This window comes from Sceloporus occidentalis, unplaced genomic scaffold (genome assembly GCF_023333645.1).
Source record: "Sceloporus occidentalis isolate IW3139 unplaced genomic scaffold, rSceOcc1.0.p SCAF_3, whole genome shotgun sequence".
NCBI lineage: Eukaryota > Metazoa > Chordata > Lepidosauria > Squamata > Phrynosomatidae > Sceloporus > Sceloporus occidentalis.
This window is the reverse complement of record NW_028316983.1, coordinates 205,907,300-205,930,005: the sequence shown is the minus strand read 5'-3', so window position 1 is coordinate 205,930,005 and position 22,706 is coordinate 205,907,300. Positions and strand designations below refer to the sequence as shown.

General features: G+C 38.8%; 1 protein-coding gene across 2 annotated transcripts in view; it reads right to left on the bottom strand.

The window, feature by feature from the left end:
* Positions 1-22,706, bottom strand: part of LOC149317400 (phosphatidylinositol 3,4,5-trisphosphate-dependent Rac exchanger 2 protein-like) — a 182,225-nt gene that overhangs the window by 86,715 nt on the left and 72,804 nt on the right. For both annotated transcript variants that reach the window (XM_089517426.1, XM_089517427.1), the window contains exons 10-17: positions 22,538-22,682; positions 18,979-19,079; positions 14,059-14,162; positions 12,600-12,649; positions 11,498-11,573; positions 9,913-9,985; positions 6,372-6,514; positions 1,661-1,753 (exon numbers count right to left, since the gene is read on the bottom strand). In XM_089517426.1, the coding sequence (XP_089373552.1) occupies positions 1,661-1,753; positions 6,372-6,514; positions 9,913-9,985; positions 11,498-11,573; positions 12,600-12,649; positions 14,059-14,162; positions 18,979-19,079; positions 22,538-22,682 (785 nt within the window). The remainder of the gene's footprint in view (positions 1-1,660; positions 1,754-6,371; positions 6,515-9,912; positions 9,986-11,497; positions 11,574-12,599; positions 12,650-14,058; positions 14,163-18,978; positions 19,080-22,537; positions 22,683-22,706) is intronic.

Genomic DNA, 22,706 nt, shown 5'->3' with positions numbered 1-22,706 from the left:
TTATACTAATATTCTTTGCTCCCATTGAGGAAGTCAAAACATATCATGTGGCTTATCGCCACAACTGTCCTAGATAAACAGATAGATAGATAGATAGATAGATAGATAGATAGATAGGTAGATAGATAGATAGATAGTGGGTAAAAACAGATCTCTGCTAAAAGTGACTGCTTTGCAAATTCAGAATTACTGGAAAGATATATGTTCTCTCACTCTGTGGGTGGTGGTGTCCAGGGGCCTTGACAATGAAAAAAGGTTGACATTGATGCTAGATTACTTTGACACAGCTTCCTATTTACCACCAAATGCAGAACTTAATGTATATTGCCCAAGGTCACCAGTGGGTTTCATAGTAGAGCAGGGAATCAAACCCTAGTCTCCAGAGTCATAATCCAACACTCAAACCACTACAACACATTGGCTCCCTCCTTAGAACTATTCAAGGAATATCTTTTAGCTTGATCTTATGTGCAAACATCATTACTAAGAGCACTTTTTCTTTTCAGAATTATTCCCTATGTTATTAGAATATAAAAAAGAACTCTAGATTCAACTGTTGAGTCTGCAATATTATATCCTCTACACGCAGTGATGGTGAACCTATGGCACGCGTGCCAGAGGTGGCATTCAGAGCTCTCTCTGTGGGCACATGTGCCGTCGCCCCAGCACAGAGTTTGCTAGAGTTTGTTACTAGAAAGCCAGAGGGACACAGCACTTTGCAATAAATCAGTGGGTTTGGAGTTGCAGTTTGGGCACTCGGCCTCTAAAAGGTTCACCATCACTGCTCTATAGTGTTGTCCCAATGAATGTGCTAGGGTACAGTATACTTCTGAACAAGCATGCAGAAGATTTACCACACAAATGTGTTCCTTCTTAATATTCTGAAAACTTTGTGAAAATATATCCCTCTCCATCTTGTCAACATAGTAAAACTAACTGATGTACACAATATAAACATTCTTAAATGCACACATCATCCACATCCCTTTACACATCCCTAAAACTAGTTCTTATACTATATAGAGAGACATGTATAACTCCATTTTTTGCAGCTAGAGCCAAGGATTCATGGCTTCACTCTCTCCTTACACATATCCCAGTTTGATTGAACATCACTTTGGGAAATTATAAACTTATGATCAGTGTGAAAGTTGTTTACAACTCCCACTGCCCTAGTGTCACATGCTCTAATTGTACTGAAAAGCATGTTCACATATGACCTTTTCTGTAAGTTTCTTAAAGTCTTATATCTTAAATAAACACATTCTGATAGCTGCATAAAATATATAATAAACATTTTCTATAGTATTCCTCAAACATTGCAATGAAAGACACAGGAAAAGGACTCGAGCCACATACACAAACTCCCTCATATGATTCAAATCATAATAATTAAACTATTATTTTTCTGAAGAGTAATGACTTCAAACCCACAGCATTAATAATTTTTGATATTCCCATAAATGGAAAATTTACATTTTTGATCAGATGGCTCAGGGAACCCTTACATGCAAAGATTTTCTATGTACATATTGTACTTCTCTCTGATCAAAAAATCCTTCATTCAATAATTGGGGCAGCTCCATGTATCCTCCACAATGGAATGAATTGAAAATCTCACTAGGAGAGTTTTTCAAAGTTTTTAATTAAAATAAATCACCTCAGCATTTGATCCCTTCTCCACTATTTTAATTATTGGCACTTTGTTTTTGTCTTCCAAGCCAAAACCATAGCTTCCTTCAGTTGATGTAATCTGTAAAAGAAAAATGATGTCATTTAAAAAAAAAGAAAAACTTTAAATACAAGCAAAGGATCAGATTAAATAATTGTTAACACATTGTGAATTATTTACAATTTATCTACTTTACACTCTGTTCCTGTAGACCTGGAAAATGTGACCAGCTGCAAAGATGGTTGCACCAGACTAATGGAGTCACTCTTTGCCTGTTGTGTCACTATTGCTAGCCAAAACACAACAACATACTTCTGACTATGTCACATTCACACAAATGTTTTTTGATGTTTGAAGTATCTGCTGCTCAAAAGTGAATGATGGGAAGTGTGGCAAAGAAGAGTACAAAAGGACCAGGGCCAGTGGAGCCACTATGGGGGCTACAGTGGTGCAGACCACACTGGATGACACCCCAGAGGGGGATATCACCTGGTGGGTGGTACACCACATGGGGAAGATGGATGGCTGCTGTTGCTTTTTGAGTTGGAAGGCCAGCGGGGTGGCCACCTTCCGGGGCCATGTGGCCAGAAGGCCAGAGGGGCTACTGAGTGGGCCAAGCACACCCTCATCTCATTGCATGCACCATACCATGGTGCCCTTTTAACCCCTCTCCTGGAAGCTCCACCCCACACACAAGGTGACACACTCCAGGCAGGGATGCCACTGACCAGGGCAGTATAGGGATAGTTCAGTTAAGAAAATACAGTAGATGTGTTGGGCATTACTTCTTCAGCACAGAATTTGGTGCCAGAGGCATAGAAGTAATAGGGACAGGTTCCTACACCACAAAAAAGAAGAGCTGTTAAAAACATTGCACTGGTAGAGCTCTTCTAGCCACTAATTCTCTGCAGGAACTTACAGACTGAAGGCTTTAAAAATGGACAGGAAAGAGGAAAAACAAAAGAGAGAGTGAAGGGGAAAAAATAAAGAGAGGAAAAGGGAGGAAAATGGAAGAGAAGGGAGAAAGAAAAGGGGGGGGGAGAGAAGAAAAAGAATTCCTCTCTTATTAATGTTTGTTTTTCTTTCTAATTGGTATCAATAGATACAGGAGTAAGAGGCTCTTAAAGAACATACAAATATAAACAAAATGTCTGTTGCCTATTACCCAGTTGTTCTCTCTTTTTATTTTTCTTTATATTTTCCACCATATTAAATGTATGTTATTTTTTTTGCAAATGTTGAACCAAGCTGTATACGAATATATGAAAACCTCTTATATTTTGTTTTTAAAAATTAATAAAAATTATTTTTAAAAAAATACAGACAAAGATATCAGCAGAAACCAACAGAACAGGCTATACTGAATAAAATCTATTTCTCAAAATAAGTGGAGGGAAATAGCATGAAAGCTAAAAAACCCTTCCCCTAACAAAACTAGGTGGGGGCTAGAGGGGTGTAGCTATGTTTAAGAGGCTTACAAACTAAAACACACATGGATTTTCTCACCTTTTGATGTGGAGAAGATAATTGGAGACTGGAGAAGGTCAGAGAGAGAGAGAGGGGGGGGGGGGTCCAAGAAAGGGCAGGTCAAAGAGAAATGTGTATCAAAAATAGATTCTCTCAGTGTGTCTCTGTTTTTAAGGTCTTTAGGATTTGGGGACTGGTCTCCTAAGAGTGAAGGGAACACCTCTGAGTGACGCAAACATGACCTCAAAATGTGCTTGCAAAAGGGCAGAGGTGAACCTGCCCTTCAGCTTCTGATAATGGCTTCTCACTCAGTGGTCTGAGCAATACCATGCAATGGGGTTGCATGCAGAGGACAAAAATTCCAATCAATATAGCTATTAACTCTCTTTTAAATCCAGATGTTTGGCAGCCTCTCTGAAGGCAGCACAATAGTCATCTTAAGAGGTATACCAGCCTGAGCCAGTTTGACAGGGTTTCCATACAGTGGAGATAGACAAGACAGTTGCATTGATAGCTCTCAGTCAGTGAAACCATTCCCTTGTAAAAAGGTGAGATGTGTGTGGAAATTCCCAGTTTGCAGTTTGGCTTGGTTTTCCAGGATGGGCAAACGGTCTAGGCCAGCATTGGCAGCACGAGTTTGTCCATTATTGATTCTTTAGACTCTAGCAACAGACAGCTTTCCTGTCTTATGCATCAAAGACTAATATTCATATTTATTGAGCATAACAGGTAGTAAGTTGAACATGTTTCAGGAAACTTTTTTTCCCCAAAACCAGCAATATGGACAAGTGAAATGAAACACCCAAGTCAAGTAAGCCTTACATAAGCAGATTAAAACATTTTGAGCTTTCTAAGGAACATTTCAAAGTTTCTTCCAAAATGTCTCCACTGATGACTTTTTCTTTCACCAGTCTTCACTTTTCTTATAATTTTCATTTTGGTGTCCAGACTTATAGATCTATGTGTTTAACTGGTGATAGCTGGTGAGGGAGGTTTATCTGGTCTTCCTTTTTCTTTGTTTTTCTGAAAGCAAGAGATTCTGAATGCAGCTGCTGTTTACCTTGACTGTTATAAGAAGGCACACACAGCTACTATAGGTTGAGCTGGAGTAATCTCATTTTCTCCCAGTTAAATTTTTATCAGATTGTTTACTTTATTAGATTGTTAGACATGCTGCTACAACCCAGCACCAAAGGTTTTTCTCCAGTTCTCCTTTACTCCCCCAATGCCAAAGGTGCTGAAAAAAACAACACAAAACTTCCCACTAGAGGACAAGGAGGAAATGGAGGGAAACTGACCATTAAAAGACTTTTTTAAAAAGAGGTTCATTGTAAAGGGCTTTGTTAACTGAGGGTATACCTGTAATGGAATTTAATCTTATGCAGAAGTGCATGGTCAGCCTTCTTGAAAGTACAGTGGATCCTCGGTATACGCGGGGGATCCGTTCCGGACCCCCCCGCGTATACCAAAATCCGCGTATGCTCAAAGCAGTATTCTGTCCAATGGCGGCGCGCGTGCACGTGCGCCGCCATTGGACAGAAAAGTCCCCTTCCTCTTTCCCCTCCTTCCTAACCTCCCTCCCACCTACCTACCTACCTACCTAAACTAACCTACCTTCCCTACCTTCCCTCCCTCCCTCCCTCCCTCCCTCCTTACCTGTGTCACCGCGCCACTGCTGTCGCCGCCGCCGCAGAAAATGGCCCGGATGCAGCCTGGAGGTCTCTTGGCCTCCAGAAGCAGCACCCAGCCGTTTTGTGGCGGCGGAGGCCGAGGCCGCGAGGGAGAAGAGGCTTGGCCTTGTCCTCCTTGCGGCCTCGGTCTCCGCCACCGCAAAATGGCCGGCTGCTGCTTCTGGAGGCCAAGGGGCCTACAAGCTGCAGCCGGCTCTTTAAGAGAGGCGGCGACCAGGGAGGAGGAGGCCAGGCCCCGTTCTCCCTGGTCGCCGCCGCTCAGGAAGAGCTGGCTGCAGCCTGGAGGACAAGGGCCCCTTGTCCTCCAAGCTGCAGCCGGCTCTTTAAGAGAGGCGGCGACCAGGGAGGAGGAGGTCAGGCCCCGTTCTCCCTGGTCGCCGCCGCTCAGGAAGAGCCGGCTGCAGCCTGGAGGACAAGGGGCCCTTGTCCTCCAAGCTGCAGCCAGCTCTTCCTCAGCGGTGGCGACCAGGAGGACAAGGCCAGGCCCCTTTCTCCTGGTCTCCGCCGCCGAAGGAGAGCCGGCTGGGCCTGGAGGCCCCTTGTCCTCGAGGCTGCAGCCGGCTCTTCCTGAGCGGCGGCGACCAGGGAGAACGGGGCCTGGCCTCCTCCTCCCTGGTCGCCGCCTCTCTTAAAGAGCCGGCTGCAGCTTGGAGGACAAGGGGTCCTTGTCCTCCAGGCTGCAGCCAGCTCTTCCTGAGCGGCGGCGACCAGGGAGAACGGGGCCTGGCCTCCTCCTCCCTGGTCGCCGCCTCTCTTAAAGAGCCGGCTGCAGCTTGTAGGCCCCTTGGCCTCCAGAAGCAGAAGCCGGCCATTTTGCGGTGGCGGAGACCAAGGCCGCGAGGAGGACAAGGCCAAGCCTCTTCTCCCTCGTGGCCTCGGCCTCCGCCGCCACAAAACGGCTGGGTGCTGCTTCTGGAGGCCAAGAGACCTCCAGGCTGCATCCGGGCCACTTTCAGCGGCGGCGGCGACAGCAGCGGCACGGCGACACAGGTAAGGAGGGAGGGAGGGAGGGAAGGTAGGTTAGTTTAGGTAGGTAGGTAGGTAGGTAGGTAGGTAGGTAGGTAGGTAGGTAGGGGAAAGAGGAGGGGAGGAGAGGGACTTTGTTCCTAATGGCGGCGCGCGTGCACGCGCGCCGCCATTAGGAACAACTTCTGGGTTTGCCATGCGCGTATGCTCAAATACGCGTATGGCAAACCCGCGTATAGGGAGGATCCACTGTACTTTTTCTTTCACTTCTTATAACTAAATATAAGATGACAGGATATATAGTCTGCCCTTAATGTTCACAGAATTTTTATCCATAGATTCAAGCATCTACAGCTTGAAAATATTTCTAAAACATATAAATTCCAAAAAAGCAACCTTTAATTTTGCCATTTTATATAAAGAGCACCATTTTACTAAGCCACTGTATTTAATGGGACTTGAGCATGCACAGATTTTGGTATCCATGAAGGTTCCTAAAACCAAACTCCAGGAGTTAACAAGGGCTACTGTATATATTATACAGAAAGAAAAAGGCAACGTTTGAAAAACCTTACCAGCAGTGATTTTGCTATTACATTTTCCACTACTTTTAAATCATGTTTCATGAGCCTGTGCTTCATGTTTGAACCTTCCATTTCTTCATCCGCAAAAAAACGAAAGAGAAGTGGCTCGTCTTTAAATTCACTTTTTTCCAGCACTGTTTGATACAAAACAGCATTAATGTTTTCTCTCTCATTCCACAAGCACCTTTTACTTTGATATTCTTAAGCAGGCTTAAACACACACAATTTAACCCCCCCCCCCACAAAACCTGCAAATTGTATATTAATTAATAGTGTGTGTGTGTGTGTGTGTTAAGTTTAGTTACAGGAAAATCATTTTGTACACGAATGGAAACTTCTTTGGTACATTTATTAATGAAGATCCCAAAGGGAGTCCTTACTTTTTTCAAACTATAGACTACATATTTAGCTGCTATTATTATTGTTAATGTTGCATTTAAGTAGTCAAAACTACTCTTTCATTAGACCCAATGAAACTCACTGGAGTCATACAAGAGATATTAGAAACTGCAGATGAGAGAGGATGGAGGTAATAAGAGACCACCAGCACTGAATGATGACAGATACATGTGGGCATTGTGTACAAAGAAGTTTGGAGCAGTGTCGTGGCAACTGCTGAATAGCCAGAAGTATCCAGCACAGACCAGTGAACAGACCATGCCCCTGGCAGGTAGTGCTTGCTGGTTAGTAATCTTCATTGCCAATCATTTCTGTCTCTGCTTCCACTAAATGACACCCATCAATAAGGGTGACACACTCCATAATCCTCAGCTTCTGCTCACAAGTGCCAACCTGTTACTATTGCCACCTCATCATCAGTATGTATTTGAGCAACTCCAGTTCACTGCTATGTGACTCCTGCAGATCTTCTAGATACATTGGGTGGGGGGGAGAGTTACCAACTAATAAATAAGCCATTCATTTCAGTAGGACTTATTCCTGATTGAAAGTACAACAACCTAAGGTTTGTTTGTTTTATAATTTTCAAAATGTTTTATTTAGCTTGTGCAAACATAACATGAAAACATTCATATAAAACAACACATAAAACAACAAACCAAACCTGGAGTAGCAAACAGAAAAGCCATACATTTCAAACTCAGATTAGATCCTATACATATATACAAGAAATATGTCTTCCATTTCATTAGTTAAATCCAAATTATAAGATCATATTCTATAACACAATAAGTTGTATTTCTTTATATCAGCAAACCCTTTTTAATATTAAATTCATTTTCCCAAAATTGTAGTATCGGGAACCATTCCTCATTTAATCTGTCTTTAGATTTATTGTTGATTAGAGATGTAAGTCTATCCATTTCTCTTAATTTTTGTATATTTAATATCCATTCTTCTAAGGTGGGTATATCATCCTTTTTCCAATTTTCAGCAATGATCATTGCTAAAACAGCCTAAGTTTTGTCATCTTGGCTCCCAGGGAGATTTCTGGCTTGATCTGACAGAGTGGGCTGATCACCATCTTATTTGTCTGGGTTATTTATTTAGCATTTTAAAAACCAGAAACTCTGTGGACCCATTTGTTTCATGGCTTCTCATGATGTGTCCAAAAAATGACAACCTGAAATTTGTCATCTTGGCTTCTAAGAAGATTTATGGATTGATCTGCTCCAGGACCCATTTGTTGGTCTTTTTGGCTGTCCATGGAATCCTTAGCACTCTTCTCTAGCACCACATTTCAAATCAATTGATTTTCCTCCTATCTTCTTTCTTAACTGTCCAGCTCTCACATCCATACATGGTAATAGGGAATACAATGGCTTGTACAATTCTAACCTTTGTGCTGAGTTGTATTTCTTTGCATTTTTGTATCTAGTTCTTTCATAGCCAACCTCATCATTCTTAATTTTCTTTTGATTTCCTGGTTGCAGTCTCCATTTCTATCTTTGATCCCAAGTATGAGAATTCTTTTACTATTTATATTTCTTCATTGTCTAATTCAAATTTGTGTAGGTTCTCTAGTATCGTTATTTTTGTTTTCTTTATGTTCAACAATAAGCCTGCCTTTGCACTTTCTTCCTTGATTTTCCTTAGTAATTGCTTGAGGTCTGTGAAGTTTCAGCTAGTATTATGGTGTCATCCACATATATTAGATTGCTGATATTCCTTCCTCCTATTTTCACTCCTCCTTCTTCTGTGTCCAAGCCTGATTTTCTTACAATATGTTCTGAATATAAGTTAACATGTAGGATGATAAGATGCACCCTCGTCTGACTCCTTTTCCAATTGGGAACCATTCTGTCTCTCCGTGTTGTGTTCTGTCAGTAGCCTAACTACTGTATACACTCTTACTTTGTAAATCTAACACACACTAATGGCCCACAGAGTTTCTGGTTTTAAAAAAGCTAAATAAATAACCCATACAAATAAGATGGTGATCAGCCCACTCTGTTTTACCATAAGGTCAAAGAGGCAGAAGGGTGTCCTCTAATCACTTAATCCAATCCTCTATACTAAAGCAGTATATTGCTAAGTGTCTCTGAAAAATGTTTGCCCAGTATTCTGTAGGAAAAGACTTCACAGCTTTCCATTTCCATTTCCATTTCCATTACTGAACTGCTCATATGAAACTTAACTAAACTATGACATTACACCATAATTGCACTTCTTATAGCTTTGGGTTAACATTATTTGTACCTGTACTCATCCCTCTGGATCTCCTATAGACACATGTCAAGAGTAGCAATAAGGTTTCCCCCTTGTTTTTATTCATTTACAGCTAGAGTAGAATGCAAGCTCAGAGCTAAACATTCAGGATGGTGAAGCAAAGTTATCATTTTTTTATTGGGACATTACATCTACTTAGGAGTAAATCTGCATCTAATTCAAAAAGTGAATTGCTTGTAATGGTGAATTATTATAATTATTATCATAGTTATTTTGCTTAGGGCCATAGAATCATAACTAATATTTTATTCACAAGAACATGCCGCAGCATAGTATTTGAAAACAGGCGGACAATATCTTTTCCAATATCCCAAAGAATATTGCAGTTAGTTATTATTTAACTATTTTAGTTAGTTAAAATTAGTTATTATTTAACTAGATACTAATTTTCTCAATATAAAATCTGAAACTCAAAATCACAAATCAATAAATTGTGTAAATCCATCAGTTATTTGCAACTTGTTCTGGGACATATGCATTCATATGCAACCAAAAGGTGTAAAAAGCAAAAGATGCCTTCAGGATAAAATACATTTATTAAAATGCACTTCAGTGGCTTCAACAAATGAACCATGTTATTCCAGGCACAAGAAAATGATTTTGTGGAAAGTTTGAAAAACTGAAGAGACTAATGCAGGCCCAAAGTAAAGATAAAAAGAAAAAGAAACACCTCTACAGCCTTCATGGCATTAAGTCTAGGCAACCATCTTTTTCAGCCATCTGATACAAAGACAGAGAAGTATTTCCTAAGGAAAGGCTACCAGCTGTAAAATACTTGAGAAAGTACCTCCCTCTCTACACAGTATCTATACATAGTCAGAATTCTGAAATCTACAATATTTACCATGGTGCATAAATCCATTGTCACAAAGTGCTATTCCAAAGATCATTGCTTCTTCTCTTGTCCTGCAATCTCCCTGTTATAATATATGCATCAGTGTAAGTACCATACACAGCAATTTCAAATTAAGAAAATAAATTTATCACTTTTGCATCAGATGGATTGTACTTGTCCAGCATTTTAGTCTCAAAGCATCATGCCAATTACAATGCTAACATCATATTTTGGAAACAATAAAATATATTAGTTGCTTAATGGCAGGGGGTTGGACTGGATGGATGGCCCTTGTGGGTTCTTCCTACTCTATGATTTTATGATTCTATGATTCTATTAACGTGTCTATTTTATACTTAGCATTTTCAAAGTGATGAACACATTTACTCTTATGGGGACTGTTTGTCAAAATATCAAATAAAAAGACAAAGCTTTTCCAGTAGCTGTTCCTTACTATAAAGAAGGGAAGCTTATTTAAATATAAGCTACCCTGTGGCATAATTTTGGGAGAAAGGCAGATATAAATCAAGTAAGTAAATTAATAAAATATTGGCTACTTCTCTATTCAGTAGATTGAAATAAGAATGCACAATGCATTATTATTTTACTGTGTGCAAGTTAGCCACCAGATGATGGCAGCATGGGGCTGCAGCTGGGTAAAGGCTTGACAGGCCAGACATAATACTTTTTTATGACATTGCCTACCAGTGGACTGAAATAAGCACCTAAGGGCCACTATCAATACTGAAGTTCATTTTAAACCATGCAGACTCTACATGAGAGCCAGTTGGTATACTGTTTTGAATGCTGGACTAAGACTCCAAGAGTCTAAGGTCTGAAACCCTGTTCAGCCACAGAAATCCACTTGTGACCCTGACCATGTCACACACTCTCAACTTTAGAGAAAGGCAATGGCAAACCTCCTCTGAATAAATCTTGCCAAGAAACCCTATGCAGAGCCAACGTGAACGCATATAGCAAAAACAATAAAATCTCTATGTTTCAGAAGAGCAAGAATAGACAGAACAACTCTCCCTCCTCTATTCTCATTACCCTTGACAGGTAAAGAACAATACCTTGCTCTAGAGATTCCACTACCCTTGATTTGGAACCTTACAAAATCAGTGTTTTCAATAATGCAGAGAGCCATTTTGACACAAGAGACCATTCACTGCAGACAGTTATCCACCAGGTGTATAAGGCAATGAGAATGAAGGCTGTGATGACTGTGTTATTATGTTTCTCCCAACTTCTCTCTTCACATTTAGAGACTGGATTATTTAAAATAGCTATATAGTGCTTTTTGTTGGGTTTAAAAATAAATAAAACTTTCAGATTTATAAGAAGCTTTATTGGAGAGAGTCTCACAGGTCAAGGCTGGTTTTATGCATTCTAGGTACTAGGATCTAGGAGCTGCCCAATATGCATTCTAGGAGCTGTTCAAGAGTATTAGGCACAGATTCCATCCTTAGCTCAGGTATATATAGTGATATAAGGTAAGCCATACAGAATGTGAAAATCTGCCCTGTTAATGGCAATAAAAGATGCATTTCATTTTGTAATCAATGTTATATGGCTGAGAACACTCCCCTACCTGTGCAATTAGCCAGTCTATCAATTTGTTAGCCATGACAACAGATTTGTAGGTTCTTAGATGGTAATCTTTATCCCTGGAGGGGGGAAGCACAGGCAAAATAATTCATCCACAAATGTATGTCTGTCATTTTTAATACCACTTGATAGTTTGTATGATTGATCCAAACATTTGCTTGTTCTGTCCAAATCCATATCTATTTTTGTTATCCATATCCACTTGGTTTTATTATTCTGGTTGTAATATTTAAATGTATGGAAGCGAAATAGTATGACTTTCTTTAGTCAGGTTTCTGTACAAAAGTCAAATTCTGTATGGTAGTCAGATTTCTGCCCACTGGACATTTCTTGGCTATTATATTTCTTACCTTCCTTCCCATTTGCCCCAAAGAAAGTGCCAGGAGCAAGATTTAATTGATATTAGGTTGCACAGTCATGCACTGTCCTGTTTCTTTTTTCTTTACTCTTCTCATTTTAGGAAAGATAAGGGCCCAAACAGACAGGCCAAAATAAAGCTGCTTCGGGCTACTTTGGAAGTGTGCTGTTTAAATAACACACACGTCCTAATAGGCTAGAAACCATGCCAAAGCACAGCTTTGGCACAGCTTCTAGCCCCTTAAGAGGCGTGTGTATTTTAAACAGCATACCTCCAAAGTGATCCAAAGCAGCTTTATTTTGGCCTGTCTGTTCAGGCCCATAAATGACCAAAACCAAATGTCTTCTGGTTACCTGAATACAGAATCTCCTTGGACACTGACACGTTAAACAAAACAGGAGACAACAATATTATTGTCATCTTATACACTAAGTTTGCACCATTTCTATTTCAGAAACATATTGTCAGCTTTCAGATTTGTGAATATTTAAATAAAAATTGAAAGAAAAGAAAGATTTAGTTTAACAGTAATCTGTCAGACAAAAACATGTAGACACAAGGCAGCTTTCCCAGTATGCATTGCGTTAATTGTGCACTGCTTGAGAGGTTGTCATTCCTCTCTGTTTCAACAGCTCCAGGTTGCTCTTTATCTAAAATCCATTATCAACACAGCAATTAGCCTTCTGTTCTAACCCTATGCAGCAAGAAATCTGAAAAGAACACCTACCTTACCACAGGAGTAAATAGACTGTGTAGACGGCAGTATAATCTTACACCCTGTTAGATATATAAACAGGGTTAAAGTTAAATTTACCTTACTAATTAATACCTCTACAAAACAAATTAACTCAAAATAAGGCTTGTACAAAATACTGCCTCAAATGTTAAGTAATAAAGTAAAAGATAAAGAAGATCTCATACAAACCAGAAATTTTCACACATTTTCCCTACTAATTCCATAAAGTAAATATTCTTTAGTTGATGAAACATACTTACCTTTTACAAATACTGACATTTCACATACAGTTTGTATCTTGATATACAATAGCAAAATCTTTTCTCAGATGTGTCCTTTCACCCACCCACTTCTCATATACATTCTTACATAGCTAGTGTATGAAAAGTACATGCATGCACAGAGACAAAAACATATGCATGTGAACACACACATACACATGCCATTCTTGGCTCAATGAACTGGAGAAAAGCTTTCTCAATCTTAATGTTGTTTCTTGTTGTTTATATGTCAGCTCAGTCATGTGTGAAGATGAATGTATTTCTTAATGCAATAAGAATTACACAAGTATTATATTTCAGTCAAATGTATACAGCTGGAACCTGCTTCCTGTTTGATGATACTCATATGAAAAATAATTTTATCCAGACATTTTCAGTAAATTAAATGAATGTTGAAAATGAACACTGAAATTATTTAAAGTATTATTTAAAACATGCCTATAGTATAACAGTGCCAGTAAATATAATAAAGAACAATTTTCCAACTTTGTAAAAGTTAAATCTTCTGGGAAAAGGTGCAAAATGATTCAGATTCAACTTTGATTAAATTACATTTGTTTTTAGAAACAATTCATTAAAATGGTACCAGTTCATCTGGAATCAATAGGAATGTCAAGGTGATGGGATGCAACAGTAAATCAAAGCTATCAAGCAGCAGACAGCCTACATACATAACTAATAAACACAGGAGAAGGAAGAAATTCTGTAGTGCACAGTGATGTCCAGTGCATGGCCAGCAACATTCACCATAGCTGTTGGATTCTGGGCATCACCACATAACAATAAGCAAGCAATTTTAACTTATTAGTTAACTATAAGTCATTCATACTCCAGTTTGGGAGTGTGATAAACAGGCAGGGCTAGCTTAGCATAAAGCTGAATTTGACATGATGATTTATTATGCCAAAACTAGCTACCATTGTAGCCCAGTTTAAAACAGCATTTGTTGCTAGTTTATTAGTCCTTTCTGGATGCAATATAGCATAACTATACATTCAGACATCACTCTAGTTTAAACTATCCCTGTCTGCTTTGTTTAACTATTTGTTTTACAAAATTCAGATTGATCCACATTAATGCGTATTGACAACAGATATTAGAAATAAACCAAAGAGAAAGATGATTGCTTAGTTTTCAAACAGATTTTTTTTATCTGTTTATGTTTATACCTTGGAAATAACATCCTGCATTTCACTTCTTGGATAGTATGTGCCATCATCATAACGAAATCTGTAGAGCATGTGTTCAGGTTTAAATTGATGCTTGTCAGTAACTAAAGTAAAAGAAAGCATACAATGTAGATGAGATATTCAACACTGGCAAATAAAAAGAAATAAAAAAGGAGTAGGACTGTGAACTATTCCCAAATTTGTTTATAGTAAGTGTCTTGCTTTTTCACTGTGGCAATTGATTATATTTTAAGGAGCTTTCTAGAATGTTTCCCTAGTTTCTTCCCATTCGGAATATGGTAAACATTCAGTTAACGTAAGATTATTTGTGCCAGTAAAGGAGTTCCTTTGTGGACCCTTATTATGTCCTGAACTTATTTCCCACATCATAGATCCATGCAAATTATATTTTTACTTGTCTTCTGGGTCCTTGGTAAGGAGCTACAGCTTTGATAGTTAACAGGCTGGAAAGTTAAAGTTTTAAAGCTTCAGCATCTAATGAGGTGCAAGAGATAGATTTCCCCTTATCGCTTCTCACATCATCAGGATCCTGGTTACATAATTCAAACACAAAAAGGTCTCCCTCTCATTGGATGTTTAAAAAAACAACCAAGAATTGTGAATGGGTGAATCTCTAAAATGTTGTTCAACTCCAGTTCCATCATCTTCACCACTAGCTACATTGGCTAGAAATGATAATGTCTGTAGTCCAACAGTTATAGGACCACAGATATATGTCATCCAATAGCCATCCAATAGATGCTGAAAACAAAAAAAAGGAGGAAATTCTGCATTTGTGCACGTTTTATAACAATCTAATCGGGGGTTTTGTGGGGGTTTTTGGGCTATGTGGTCATGTTCTAGAAAAGTTTATTCCTGACATTTTGCCTGCATTTGTGGCTGGCATCTTCAGATTCTTTTCTCAGATTCTTTTCTTTTCCCTGAGAAAAGGGATGTCATACTGAGGAGGGAGCTAACTTGTTTTCTGCTGCTCCAGAGACTAGGACCCAGAGCAATGGATGCAATTTGCAGGAAAAGAGATTCCACCTCAACATTAGGAAGAACTTCCTAACAGTAAGGGCTGTTCAAGAGTGGAACAAACTCCCTCAGAGTGTAGTGGAGTCTCCCTCCTTGGAGATCTTTAAGCAGAGGCTGGATGGCCATCTGTCGGGATGCTTTGACTGAGAGTTCCTGCATGGCAGGGGGTTGGACTGGATGGCCCTTGTGGTCTCTTCCAACTCTATGATTCTATGATTCTATTTCTCCAATCATACTTTGTCCACGATTGAGAAACAGGTTCTATCTTCTTTTGCATAATTTTGTCATTATCCAAAATCTATAACATATTTTTATCTTCCATCCAGTTGATGTTTCACTGCTCTAGCTATCCTGGCTCACAGCAACTACCAGATGTGCACACATCTGCACATATAGCTGTATATGCATCTATTAGGCTGACTTTCTGTTTCAGAAAGGTGTAGACTTGTCTGATAAGAACAGGAAAGTGACTGAACTGGTTTACAGAGGCTTTTCAAACTACTCAATAATGGATTAAAGAGAAGTGAACAAAAGAAGTGGGCTGTAACAGCTGAAAAAATCATTACATGTAGCATCTGGAAATATTTAAGTAGGAAGGCTGTAAAAGAGGAAGACCTAGGACATTGATTATCCTTGGTTTATAGTCCAGCCTGATTTGTTCAGTTCTAACACTGAAATAAATTAACTATGGTAGTACTCTTTATTTTAGTGGTAGCTAGCTTGCATTTATTGATTTGCTTTATCAGTAAGAGGGGGTTTTTTTTATAAAAAAAAAAAAGGCAGATGTCTCAATTAATGCTTGGAATTATCTAGTACAGTAAATAAAACATCTAAGAGAAATTTCATATACGTAGGAACCTGTCTATCTATATGTGTGTATGCACACACACACACACACGTATATTTACTTTGCACCCTCCAAAATGATGGCCAAGGGAGGGGTGTGTGGGTGTATACATATAGAACAGATGAGATTATACCTCACTACAATTTAAGGGAAACAAGCAAACTAACAAATCTAGACACAATCTCCATAATAATTCTGAAATTCTCAATTATTAGCAAGCAATACTTATCACACTGTACAATTGTAACCCTAGCAACAACAACAACAAAAGGTATAAGGTAATAGGTATTAGAAGTTGCATGTAACAAAGTCTCAAAATTAAAATGAATTCATGTAAAACTGATTCTCTTTCAAACATACATCTACTCAACCTTTTTTTGGTATAAAAACAGATGGTTCCTTCAAGTTTATTTTAAAATTTCTGTATCTATAAAAAACACAGCTGGGTCTGTACTTGTGAATAAAAGTAACATATCTGGCTCAAACTTCTGTTTTCTAAAATACTGAGTTATAAAAGCCAATAAAATAGTCATTAAATTTCAGTCAGGTCAATCTAGAATTGAGTACAATTTAAAAGCAACCGCAGTCACTGTAACTGCCATCAAAATTCTTCTTCTAAAAAAACTTAATACAATATTGTCTATATTGAAAGTTGTACACAATTCCAGTGCTGAAACAATGAGAGGTATTACTATACAAAATCAGAATTATTTTCATGTTACTACTTTAATTCATGTATACACACGTCCATCCCCTTATAATTTTAATTCATTGGTAACAGCAGACAAGCTACATAAATATGAGCTATCCCAAACATCTTGATTTTGTTGGGGTTTTTTTAATGAAAAGTTACACTCATTTTAGTCAAATGAAAAATGAGGAAACCAAATCAGCAATTCTGTATTAGCTGAAAAATATTATTTCCATTGATATTCCATTTTCCAGGCAAAAACATGATCTATGAACTGGGCTTATGGTTACAAAACAGATGAACCAAAACAATTATTATAGTAGAAACTATTTAATACCATAAAATTAAACTAAACAACAACACAGGATTAAAACTCTTGTCATATAACACCAGTCATTTAAAAAGCAGTGGTGACTAATATATGCAATCTATTGGAGAAGGGAACAGTCTCACTAAAACAGGCTAGATTATTTTTGTTGAAAACAAAAAGATGACTACACAAGACATTCCAAAGTGAGGAGTTCCATGGGAAGAGTGTTATCATAGAGAAAGTCCTGGATTGAAGAATTAGATGCTACATCTCTAATAGTAGAGTGTCTACAGTACCTGTGACAATGGTCAAAGCATAGGAAGCAGGATCATTTCATCAGATAATGAAAATCAATATTATTTATGACAGTGCAGGAGTAGCAAGCAAGAAAATTAACACTGTGCTCATATATTGGCAGTCATTCTTTCTCTACTGAACATGTACTGGTTTGAAGTTCAAAAATAATTTAGAGTTACGTCTACTTGTAGAAACTTGTACAGTGGACCCTTGTTATACGCTGGGGTTTGGTTCCAAGATCCCCCGTGTATAACAAAATCCGTGGATGCTCAAGTCCCATTAAATATAATGACATAACAAAATGGTGTCCCTTATAAAAAACGGAAAATCAAGGTTTGATATTTGAAAATTATACTTTTTTAAAACATTTTCAAACCATGGATACTTGAAATTCGAGATTTTAATCCAAGGTTTCTCAACCAGGATTCCCTGGAACCCTAGAGTTCCATGAGAAGTTCCCAGGGGTACTCTCATAGATCATGATGGGAGGGGGGTGAATTAATTATTTTCATTGTGTATATAGTATTTTAATGCATTTTATGCATTAATTTTTATACATTGTTTCAAGGGTTTCCCTGGGGAGAGCATGTTTCTATCAAGACGTTGCCACATTTCAGTGTGGTACTGTCAATAACTTAAATTTATCAGCAATGAGCTTCATTTTCTTAATCCTTATATGTGTTATGACTAACTCCAGGCCCTAGCAAAAGGAGTCATTTACATCTCAGTGATTCAAGACAAAGGGGCTGAACAGACCAGCAAAAAGAGCCGGGACCCCGGTAGCTTGGGGGACATGGTGTAAGTATGATGCATGCCCCCAAGCCGCTATGAGGCCACCATGAAGCCGCCCAAGTAACTACACAGCAGCAGTGTTGCAGCATTTAGATGCCACACACTGCCAAAATGTGGGAAAAAATCACTGCCACTGTGGCAAAGGAACCTTTTTCCCGGTGCAAAAAGGAGCAGCATTCTGCTGCTTCTTTTTGCACCAGAAAAATGCTGGATCAGAGCCGCAGCCCTCATCCGACACTCAAAGGAGCAGCCAGAAACTAATCCTTCGGGGCGGTCTGTTTTGCCCCAAAGTGAGGTAAGGCTATAACTTGGTTTTAATCAGCATATTTAATGACACTGAACTCCAAGCACACAATCTCTCCCACCTGCTTCATGTAGATAATTATGCAGCATATAGAACCCTGCAGCACTTTTCAAGCCTCTAGTGCCTACATGCTCAGGTAATCTAAAAAAATAGTATGATCAATTGTACTGATTACTATTGAGAACTCCATTGGACCACATCACCTGTTGACCAAATCTTTTTCATGATAAACAAGAAGTGGAAGTTAGGTTGAACTGACTGTAGGTAGCTGTTTTCAGCTAAGATTCCCTGTTTTTGCGATCCAGCACCATGGACTCTATGATCTAGTTTATGTTAGCTTAAAATTAAACATCATTACTGGAATCTAGGATGAAGTTATTTTTTAAAACCTAGTCAAGATCAGAAACCAACTGATATCCAGGATCAATTCTAAGGTCTGCAACTGTGGTTTCACCCTGGACAGAAATTCTGTCACACCACGTAACATGAGAGAACAGAGCATGTACAAAAGATGCCATTACTCCATTACTCATGCACATTCTTCAGCTGCAGCAAATAAAATACAAACAAACCATTAAGGTAACACAAGGACATCTTGACATATGCAGACAAATATTTTTAAATGATTGAGATATATTTACCATGATGGATAATGCCATTTTCTAGCAAAGCCTGACCAAGATGTACACCTTCTTCAGGTCTGTGAATCTCTCCAGTTTCTAACAACCAGGACACAAACTCACTAGTTAGGGGGAAAAACCAATAGAAAAATTACTTTAGTATATTTTAAATCAAATTATCTGAACTTATAACACCCATAAATGCTATAGAGCCTAGATTGTGGTTTGTTTTTGACTTTTTGTTGGTGGTTTGTCGGTTGGTTGATTGGTTTTGATTTTGGTTTTGGTTTTTGGGGTTTTGGCAATGCAATGTTTATTCATATCTCTACATGTCTACTCAGAAGCAAGCCCCACTGGGTCTTTTTCAGTTTTCAACTGACCTTTGAGCTGTCCTTTTCACATGCTCTTATGTGCTGTTCCTCAAGACAGATTATACTAAATGTCCATCAGTAGCATTTTGATTGTATAAAAACAATAGGATATTGTCCACAGGATCCCCAATACATTCCAGCTATCGCTAAAAGTATAAAGTTCCTGAAAAGTAGCAAGTTTTTACGCTGCAATCATATGACCTCTTATGTGGAAATAAAATCTCTGGGGAAAATGACCTTATTTTTAAATAGAGATGTACAGAATTGCACATGTCTAGATTTGCACTGTAAAAATATCTTGGGGTGAAAAACAGATAATCATTAGGAAGAAAGCCTCAGGCACTGCAGCCCAAGTGTCCTAGATTAAAAAGGCAGTACCAGAAACAGCCAAAAGAAAAAAATTAAAATGTGTAAGTCCAAAGCCATGCTGCTGAGAGGCATCCATTTTAACACTCCATGAAAATACCTACAGTTTAAAATAGTGGATTAATTTTCTGTCTTTTGATTTGGGAAAATCAGTATCTGAAATGAGATTTTGTGCTTTCTGAATAATGTTTAATGAATTCTTGTCTCTGAAGAAAAACAGATCTGTTTCCTAATTCCCCTGGTGATTCAGTAATTCTTCAGACGAATCCACCATCAAAACCACCCTCTTTGGTATTGTAATTGTTAGACAGTAGTGTTCCCATTAATTAAGGAAGTTATAATGATATCATGATATGAATTATTATTTTTCTACAATCATGAGAGGATGGAGATAGATGTCTGCCTGCAATATAATTCTCCAGAGTGAAAAGTGTGGTAAGTGCTCTTTTGGGGTGGAGTGAGGGAGGCTTTTTCTGGAGAGCATTTTTATTCTCTCCAGAAAAAAATTGAGCTCTCTTTAATTATGTTTCTACTTGGATCCAATAATTATCTTTGCACCTCCAGATCTAATATCAAACATATATTGAATCCATGATTTAGACAAACTGAAGAACAGTTTTATCCTATATAATCAAGAACCCATTATCAAGTAAACTAATTTACTATTATAGCCCTAGTGTGTATAGCCACACTGGTTAAACAAATAATTCAAATAAAGATATATACAGATATCCCACAGTACATCAACATAATTAAAAAATTAAATAATGTACAGTCTGCCCTTGCCTTACACGGGGGATCCATTCCAGACCCTCCCCCCGCGTGAGGCAAAAAGTGTGTATACTTGAGCCCCATTAAGTATAATGGGGTTCATGCACGCCATGCGTGCCACTCTTCCAATCTCCCGGCAGCTTCCACGTAAGCTGTAGTACATGATTCAGAAACCACAAAGGCCCATAGGCAGCAGTGGATGCAATTTTGCGGTGGAGGTGGGATTGCAATAAGTCATCCTGGGGCTTTTTGTAGGTTTTTTGGGCTATGAGGCCATGTTCTAGAAGAGTTTATTCCTGACGTTTTTCGCCAGCAGCTGTGACTGCCATCTTCAGATAATGTTGGCATGGAAGAGAGTGGGGTGTACATACTGTTGTCTGAGAGGAGGTGATTTGCATGTTAATCAGTGTATTGTTCTGTTGGCAAGGCCTAGAGGGTGTCCATTTACTTAATGATCCATTGTCTGCTGGGAATCCCCCTCACTCTGGGTGGTTTTCATTTGCATTTACTCAGTCATCCTGAGGGTTCATCAGCAACTGCCCAGCACTTACATCTCTTGAGGCCTGCTTATAAAGTTAATTTCTTGCAAAGAATGAGCTGGTTACCAATGACTTTAAGATAGGAGTTCATGTCTCCAAATATATATTAAGATTGCTATTCAAGTTGAATCCCTAGAATCTTTTACTTGTTGATAGTCCTCTGATGTGCATTTTTTAAAGTCACAGTACTGAAGGGGCTATCCTATGCTTCCAGTAATCCAAAGTAAATCTAAATTAATCTGCATCTCTAAATGCCAAATTGTTGCTAGCCTTGAGATCTCCTAAAAATAAGGGGGGAGCCTGCCACATACTGCCATGGCAGAAGCCTGTGAGACTTGCAGGAAAGGACACAGTGTTTCTAGAAGCCATATGCAATCCATTTATATTGTATAACCTCCCACCTACTAGCCTAAATTGACTAACACTCTTCTTCTGGAGTGGCACCTGAGACAGTCTGTAAACAGAGCTGAAAAAACCTATTTTGTTATCTTCATGGGTCATGATAACTTCCCCTCTAAAGTTTCCAAAATCACATATTCTGAAGATAAATCCAGTGTGGTGTACTGGTTTGAGCATTGGACTACAATTCTGGAGACCGCCCTCTCACACTGGGTAAACTTGGAGAAGTCACACTCTCTCAGCCTCAGAGGAAGTCCATGGCAAACCCCCCTAACCAAATCTTGCCCATAAACCCCTATGATAGGTTTGCTTTGAAACTATAAGCAAACAACAACATTCACACTTAGAAAGAAGTCAAAATAGATTTATTTTTATGCTGTTCCATCATACTAATATCTTGAATAACTACAAAAAGTATGAGAATCTGCAACACACAATTTATCTATGGAGCCTATCGCACGGGGCTCTAGGAACACAGCTAGCAAGGAACAAAAGGGAGCGGGTAGGGACCAGAACAGGGAAAGGATGCATTTTACTGCACTCTGGAACACCGACAATGCCGCCGGAAGTCCCCGTTCTATTCCCCATCTGTCCCCAGAGGGCAATTTTCAAGAACTGTACAGAACAGTGAAAATCACCACCTCTGGGACGGATGGGGAACGTAACGTAACGGGGACTTCCGTCGACACTGGCAGCATTCCACCATGCAGTAGAATGCATCCTTTCCGTTCCCTTCCCACCCTTTCGTTCCGTGCCAGCTGCATTCCTAGAGCCCCGTGCAATAAGCTCCTATGTGACACTCAAAGATCACAAAAAGAAAGAAATAATGCCTGTAAGCAAGACTGAGTGTCAATTCAGAAATTACTTTTTGGTGTGTAAAATAACATGATGATTTCAATATAACATCCTAAATGCACAGAAGAAGGGTTCAACAGCCCTTCACATATTCTATACTGAAAGACTATAGCATCTGCTGATTTCCAGAAGGATTATTACAATTATTTTTACTAATGTAGGAGCCTAGAAAAGCAGTTATCTCTTAGCATTTCTCTCTGATGATTAATTCTCAATTTATTAGAAAGACAAAAAATATGTAAAATAAATTCATAGTAAGGTAAAATCTAAAACACATACCTTCCAAGAAAGCATTTTGGGAAAGTGGTTAATTTTCTTTTCCGGTCTTTGATCAAGTTTCCTTGTCTGCACATCATTTTGTAAAGTTTCTCTCCTTGTTCTGAGATCATCACCCAAGTATCTTGTTCCATACCTAGTTTCAGCCCTGGAAAACAAATAAAAATTAAAT